The following is a 7995-nucleotide window of genomic DNA, read 5'->3' as shown; positions in this document are numbered from 1 at the left end:
CCCCCCCCCCCCCCCCCCCCCCCCCCCCCCCCCCCCCCCCCCCAGAGAGAGGAGAGTGAGAATCTTAAGCAGGTTCCACCTAGTTCAAAGCCTGACTCAGGGCTCAATCTCACAAACCGTGAGATCATGATCTGAGCTGAAATCAAGGGTCGGATGCTTAACCGACTGAGCCACCCAGGCACCCACATGTCAACGTTTTTGATCAAAAGTCTCAGGAGGGGCCTGGGTGGCTCAGTCGGTTAAGCATCCGACTTCGGCTCAGGTCATGATCTCGCGGTTCATGACTTCAAGCCTTGTGTTGGGCTCTGTGCTGACAGCTCAGAGCCTGGAGCCTGCTTCGGATTCTGTGTCTCCCTCTTCCTGCCCCTCCCCCACTCATGCTGTCTCTCTCTCTCTCTCTCTCTCTCTCTCTCTCTCTGAAAAATAAACATCAAAAAAAATTTTTTTTAAACTCGGTAATATCTCCAAAATCAATGGCAATTTTCTTTTCTGCAGCAAATCAAGCTACCAGAGGATGAACAGAAACATCTCACATTAATGAACATACATCATGCCACATTAAACTCTTAATTTCTTGATTTAGGGAGCTTTCTAATTTAAATTTTCTTTGTTTCTTTGTTTTACTCAAAGAATCCAATTCCTAGGCACCTGCGGATCCCTGCTCTCACAGGAAAACCTACCTGGCAGGTGCATTTCCAAGAAGCAGAGCATACCATCCACGCGGCAGATGAAAACAAGTCCTGTGACCTTCCCCGAGAACCCCTTCACCGAGAGCAACATCTATCCCCGCCTATTTTGCTGGAGTACTCCACATTTCCTTTAGACTTAAGCTTCTGTCATATAGAAGATGGGTGTTTTTCGCCTGAGTGGCTGAATTGGTTAAGCGTCCCGACTCTTGATTTCGGCTCTGGCCACGATCTCACAGTTGGTGAGTTCGAGCCCCAAGCTGGGCTCTCTGCTGTCAGCTCAGAGCCAGCTTCACATCCTCTGTCTTCCTCTCTCTGCCCCTCCCCCGCTCTCTTTCTTGTGCTCACATGCTCTCTGTCTCTCTCAAAAATAAACATTTTTTAAAAAATGAGAAACAGAGTATCAATGAGACACAGAGTCCTGACATCTATGCCTGTAATTTTTAAAAGGCAGAAACAGAGCACCTTTTTTAAACAGAAGGGGAAAAAAAGACTTACCAATAAACCATCACTCACTCAGAGCAACTGCTATATGTTCACGAGGAAGCCATCAACAACTCCTCTAACACAACTTTCATTTCACCGTTAAATGAGACCCTTCTTCCCGCCACACGTGTGCGTGTGTACATGTGACATGCCCACCCTTCTAACGCTTCTCATCCTCAGCATCAGCATTTACAGCAAAAAAATACTTTATGTCAGAGTTAATAAAAATGTTTTGATTTAAAATATTAGACTCTATCAAATACATTTATATTTTAAGTTGGTTGAATTTAGGGGCACCTGGGTGGCTCAGTCGGTTAAGCGTCCGACTCTTGGTTTTGGTTCGGGTCACAGTCTCACGATTTTGTGAGTTCGAGCCCAGTGTCGGGCTCCGTGCTGACAGTGCGGAGCCTGCTTGGGATTCTCTCTCTCCCTCTCTCTCTGCCCCTCCCTGCTTCACGCTGTCTCTGTCTCTCTCAAAATGAATAAACTTAAAAAAATTGGTTAAATTTAACACAGCAAGCAAGGTATTCAAATCTCTACAGATCTTCAGAAAATAAACAGGCTGCTCTAGTTCACCTTAGTGTCCTCCTACTACAAATTCTCAGTCAATGCTTCTGGAATACTGACATAAGTTTTTATTGTTGTAGAGAAGCCACAATGAGAGCTCCTATAACCACTTCTTCTCTACTGATTCTTGGAAGTTTTCACCTTTTCCTCACGAGAAGAGGGCCTGGCCCAGCTGAATGCCACGGAGTAAGCTCCCCTGGGGAGACGTATCACAAGGGGCAGGTGTGAGGAGTTCCCGGCCCCGCAACTGAGGCCTCTGGAGAAGACGCCCCGCTGGACAAGGGCTCCGTGCTCCAAACTTCCATAAAGCGATAGCCCCTACGCCAGGATTAGGAAAATGGCCTTTCCTAGCTGTCTTTCCTAGCAAAGACAGAGAAAGCTGAAGCACTTAGCGCTGGTCACCTTCCAGATTGGGGGTCGACAAACTTCTCCACTAAAAAAACCAGAGGGTAAATATTTCGGGCTGTGAGGTCTGTACAGTTTCTGTCTCAGATGCTAAACTCTGCCATTACAGTGGGTACGCAGCACGGACCACAGGCAAATGAATGAGCATGGCTGTGTTCCAATCAAACTTTATTTATAAAAAGATGAGGTTGATGGTGAGAGAAAGGAAGGTTTGGAAGTTTGATAATCCCCGTTCTAGGTCAATGCTAAGGTAACCACAATGTGATTAAACACAAACAAACAAAAAGGCACTGCACGCTTGCTCGGCAATTAACAAACAAAGAACAAACCAACCCAAACGCCTTCATCATTTGTAAGCTCCGGGTCAGGTGAAATGTACTTTTTTTTTTTTTTTTTTTACATTCTCCTGATACTGTTTCTTTTATCCAAAACCATTAGCAACTATAAAAAATATTTTCTTCTTTAAATGATTTGAAGAGATTATTAAAAGCCAGCAAAAGCTAGAAACAGTGGGGCGTACCTTTTTCTCCAGAGAATTACTCCACTCTTTCAGTAAGTTGACGTGCTGCACCGCGGAGCTGGCCTCATGGGCCTTAATCTGCTGGTTTGTCCCCTGCGAGAACAAAGATGCGGCGCATCAAGCCGATGTTCCCCCCCCTCACAGAGTGCAGCAAGACTAACACACGACCTAAAACCAGCTCTAAACAGGAAAAAGGGAGCCTTCTCCACAGAAAGCTTTCCAAGGGCCATGCTCGGGGTCGGGGGAAGAGCAGGTGCCCTGCAATTAATTCTACAACAACCTCAAGTTCATGACCTTGGCTCCCCAAGCTTCTTACCAAGCACCTGCTCACCTGTGTGTCATACTTGTAATATCAAGAAATTAAATCTTAGACCTATCATTTTCGTTTTTTTAAGTTTCTTCATTAAAAATGCACACTGAAAATGCTTACACACCTGTGGTTATAGCTAGCTACCGCTACAGCAATCTAGTGGGCACGCAACCAAAGCGGGATTCTAAATAATTTACTAAAATATTAACTTAGTAGTGAAATACACCGTATTAGAAATGTACTGTTCCTTGCTATTCTAAGTATATTTGGAAAGTTACATACAAAACATAAACAATCTACAGAGTACATAAGATGGAGACCATTTCAGAGCAGTAATAGTAAGCACGTGAAATAGTACTTCATATATTTAAGGAAATAATTGGTATGAAAATAGAATTTGTTTTGATACTGGAAAATTAAGAAGCCACAGAAAGCATTTTAATGATCTCCAAAACATATACTCTGTACATAGAATATTCATATATATATGTTGATATAAGTATCGCTATATATAAACATATATATATACATACACAGAATGAATGGTACTACATACGACATAACAGTGGTGAGGGCCCTGTCTCGTTAAGAGACTGAGACAAAGGGGAAGCTACGGTCACTCTTACTCTTATCTTCTAAGAAAATACTGAGACGCCAATATCTCTGTACTGAGTTCGTAATAACTGTTATTGCTAACATACAAAATTAAATATGAAATACTTTAATTGTAATATATACTGCCCTCTGATAGTTTTAAGATTAAGATATACGTTTAAATGAAACTCAGTTCAAATTCACTAGCCATCTCAGACGTGTTAAAAACAAAACACGACAAAAACAAAAACCCCAGAAACAGGTTTCTCGCAGCACAGTGTGGCAGTGACGGAGACGCCCTCTCCACGCGGCTGTGCTGGGAGGTGTGGCATAGATAATATGACACGCGTCTACGGACACACGAGAGCGGTCCTCGCGACTGTGTGCTGATGCGCACACTGCTCAAACCATGTCTGGGCTGTATCCACCTATACCAGGTTCTGTGACACTCTCTCTAGAACCACCCCCGCCCCAACGGTCAGTTCTACGTGTCCCGCTTCCCAGCTGGTTTTAGAGGTGGCTGTTCTCCTCACGTCCTGACCTCCTTCTCAGCACAGGCATCCCCCTGAAATCTCAGAACGCCACCGGCATGGGGAGCGAGCACCCGCGGCTGCTGCGTGCGGCCTCTGTCACCCACGCAGCAGGGCGACCCCGCCCCTGCAAACACTGCAAGTGCAGAACCTGCACGAGAAGACGCTAACATAGTAACTTTCTCCCAGGGCAGAACGTCAGTGACGGGGAAGGATAGATGTTGGATACTGACCTGAAACACGCAGCCATAGCGCTTAAAACTACAGGTGCTGGGGGCATTGACGCACTCTGACAAGTGCGCACTCAACTGCAACGGGAAAGAGGCGTGAGTTGTGGCACAGGCGCTCGTACGAAAACGTTCAAACACAGTAAGGGCACAGAGAGCATCTGGTCTGCACTGTCACCAAGGGGGGTCGTCCGCCACGGGCGAGCATACGTCCTCTGCCTCCTAGACTCACCCGCAGTAAGTGCACACTGCTGCCACGTGCATACACATACATACGCCAGAATACAGAAATACAGTTACTGTAACATTTCTCAAACTTGCAGTTTCTCTAGAACAAATCGTTCCAAATGTGACATGCCGTCTGTAGCGCCAGAATTTAAAAAAGGGAAAAAACGTGAACTGAAATGAACATTTAAAGACTATAAACAAAAATCGCATGAAACACAAAAAAAGAGAAAGCATTCAGGATGTAACTGGGTCACACACCTAATATACGGTACACAGAGAGAACTGTATTTTCAGAGCAAGCTTACACGATGTACCATTACTCTCAATACTCAAGATAACGAGATGAGTTTTTCTTCTTCTGAAAAGACTTTTTTTCCCTCTGAGTGGCCATAAATTCATGTAGCTTCTCACAGATCGCTAGGGTCATTCTAACAACATGAATCTTAATATTGTCACGTCTAATTGGTAGAAGAAAATTAGGAGAGATTGGGAGAGGATAACTCATCGGGGTAAGAAAAACCCCTTTGTTCAGCTTAACTGTTGGCAAATCGTCAAATAAAAACCACTTATGATGCCCCCTCAAGAGAAAAGGGAATTGAAATGTCTACATTTTAAAGACATGGCACTATTCATTAAGCTAATACGATTTAAGGACAACTTCTTTTATTGAAGAAATTCTCATCAGGAAAACTCTAGGGGTAGATCTTCTTTATGGAAAACAATTAGACCCTGAGTTAGGGAAGGCGGTGTCTAAGTGCACCGCAGAGCCGGCCCCGGGGAATGTGTCTCCCCACGTGCAGGCACACACACACACGTGCTCCCAGAGGCGCATGGCCATGCCCTTCTAGGGCTCTCCTCTGTGCAGCAGGATGAAGAGTCCTTGAATCCTTTTCCTTCAGGTCAGTATTTAGGACAGAGAGGAAAGTGCTCTTTTGCCCTGTTGCGACAGCTGCAGAGAAGGGCAAGTGGGGAGCCTACGGGCCAACGTCTGCCAAAGGTCTCTGAGCCTGGGCAGAGTCGTGGTGGTTACAGGCCTGCAGCCTAGCATGCGTGATGTTCCTCTGAGCGCAGGCAGGAAGCTCTGGCCTGCGCCTGGAGGGAAGCACCCAAGAGGCAGATGACAGGAGACTGGCACAGAAATGGAGCATGAGACTGTGCACGGTAATGCCAGCTTAAAATTTTTTTTAAATATGCTCCTTCAGTGCCCCAGTACAATCATGAACCCATCCAGCTACCGCTCCTAGTGGTAAGGCAGGGATGCGTGTGTCTGATGTTGATTTCAGGGCACTGCCATAAATCCAAGGCTGTGCTTTTCCCTGAATTGGCTACCATTGCTCCCAGAGCCTTCGCCATCGTTCTTTACGGGAGCGTCGGATAGAGACAAGAATAATCTACAGACCAAGAGCATTGTTCACCAGAAACCCGAGATAAATGCAGGTTGAAAGATTTTTAAAATAAAAATAACTTAGAGGCAAATGGGGTTAGCTTCTGTCCCTAGACATAGCCCTGAGTAAAAACTTCAGAAGGAGTAAAAACCCGGGTCACCACTTCAATAGTTCAGACTCTTCATCCATTCACTTTAGCAGAGGGACGTCATAGTTTTAGAAATCTGTATGCACTTCCACGCTACTCCTGGAGGCACATCCAGGCCAAGGCCCTGCCCTTCCCTAGGACAGTCACCTTTTGGGAGGATGCACTGTGGGTGAGATTGGTTCTGGGGCTCCTCCAGGCCACACAGGTCCTCTTGCTCAGTGGGGACATGAGACACTGACCCTCACCTCCCCAATACCCAGTGGTAAAATTCCAGGCTGTTGAAAAAGGCTGAGGTGAGCAGCCTCCTTTGATCGGAGCACCTAGGCCTAAGGGGCCTAAGGGGGTGGGGGCCAGGGGGCACAGGTGCACACTGAGCCACGGGAGCCCCAGATGCTTCCAAAACAGCAACCAGAGGGGCTCCAGGTCAGTACTGGATGCAAAAACATTTGCGAATCCCTGGAACTTTTCCATCTGGATATATCCCGATCAAATTAAGTTAACATAACGTAAGATGTAAAATCTACCCACCCTCAAGAAAGCGTACCGAGGGCACCGGGAGAGGCTGTGCGGGTACCTTCTCACCAGCCCCTGAAATGTGGGCCCCCTTGCTCCTTAGCACCAACCCCATGCAGTATATGTGGCCAAATGGTTCTGGAGTGTCTGTAAAGTCATTTAGTTTGAGATAATCTTACAGTAATTCCTATTTTACAGATTAAAAAATAGCTTCTTGTTTGGGAACCTAAAAAGTTATTACCTTTGCTTGCACTATAAAGTAATTCCGGCTTCTCAATTCTTAACATCTGGCTCTGAATTTAACCACTTGCAGCTTTTATTTGCTTGCTTCTGAAATTTCTTACGCCCCAACAAACGGGTTATCATTTTTCTACTACACGTATCAGTATCGTGATCTGTAAAAACTTTGGCTTCAGCTACTGGGAAGAACGGACCCTACGGCACACTAGTCCCAAAGACTTCACCAGCCGCTGAACACGTCCTCTCTGTGCCGCTTACCTCACTCCTCAGAAGGGTCTGGACACTGCACTTATGGGGGCAGGACACCACCACACAGGGACACTCAGTGTCTTCGTGTTTCTGGAGGGGGAAAAAAAAGGTGTCATCAGCTTTGAGACATACAGCCCATCTCCCTTCGGATCCTACCTCCACCTCTGTCACCACAAAGACCCAGAGAACCCTCCACTCACTGTCCTTGTTTGGTGTCATTCTAACACATTTGGAGGAATCCTCACGTTCAAAGTTTAAGAGCCCACAGGTAAGGTGTCTCAGGAGATCTGCTCCACTCTGACAGGTGAGGACAATCTGGGGAGCCCAGTCACAAAGCTGCCTCCACGGGGCAGCACCTCTCTGTGCCCACACAGCCCTGACACGAGAGCACAGACAGGCTCAGCCCTCGCCGTTGCTCACGCTGCAGCCCAGTGTCCAGCCTCTGCTCACAGATCAGGATGGTTTTCCTTTGGCCTCTCAGTTTGGGATCTGGAAATGATGCTTCTCCAATACTTCCAACAGTGTGAGCCACTGGGTCTTTAAATTACTGCCCTGAAACCTTACCTAGATTATCTTTAATGCATGGAAAATATGGACAAATTTTGGTTTAGTCCTTTTTCCCCCCCCCAAAGTTTATTTATTTTGAGACAGAGAACGAGAGAGAGCACGAGTGGGAGAGGGGCAGAAGAGAGGGAGAGAGCGAATCCCAAGCAGGCTCTGCACTGTCAGTACAGAGCCCGATGTGGGGTGAACTGTGAGATCATGACCTGAGAGGAAACCAAGAGTCGGACACTTAACCTACTGAACGAACCACTCAGGTGCCCCACTTTAGCCCTTCTTTGGATGGTACAAATTTCAACTTTGGAGAGCCTGGATGATGGCAACCGCTGAACCCATGCCCGAAGCA

General features: G+C 46.5%; 1 protein-coding gene across 2 annotated transcripts in view; it reads right to left on the bottom strand.

The window, feature by feature from the left end:
* TRAF3 (TNF receptor associated factor 3) overlaps window positions 1-7995 on the bottom strand; it is a 113892-nt gene that overhangs the window by 14856 nt on the left and 91041 nt on the right. Inside the window, exons 7-9 of one of the 2 annotated variants that reach the window (XM_040478299.1) lie at window positions 7098-7178; window positions 4332-4406; window positions 2665-2757 (exon numbers count right to left, since the gene is read on the bottom strand). In XM_040478299.1, the coding sequence (XP_040334233.1) occupies window positions 2665-2757; window positions 4332-4406; window positions 7098-7178 (249 nt within the window). The remainder of the gene's footprint in view (window positions 1-2664; window positions 2758-4331; window positions 4407-7097; window positions 7179-7995) is intronic. The other variant, XM_040478300.1, reaches the window with a different exon arrangement.

The sequence above is a fragment of the Herpailurus yagouaroundi genome, unplaced genomic scaffold (assembly GCF_014898765.1).
Source record: "Herpailurus yagouaroundi ecotype Mexico unplaced genomic scaffold, PumYag 141, whole genome shotgun sequence".
NCBI classification, from domain to species: domain Eukaryota; kingdom Metazoa; phylum Chordata; class Mammalia; order Carnivora; family Felidae; genus Herpailurus; species Herpailurus yagouaroundi.
This window is presented reverse-complemented; position numbering and strand designations above follow the sequence as displayed.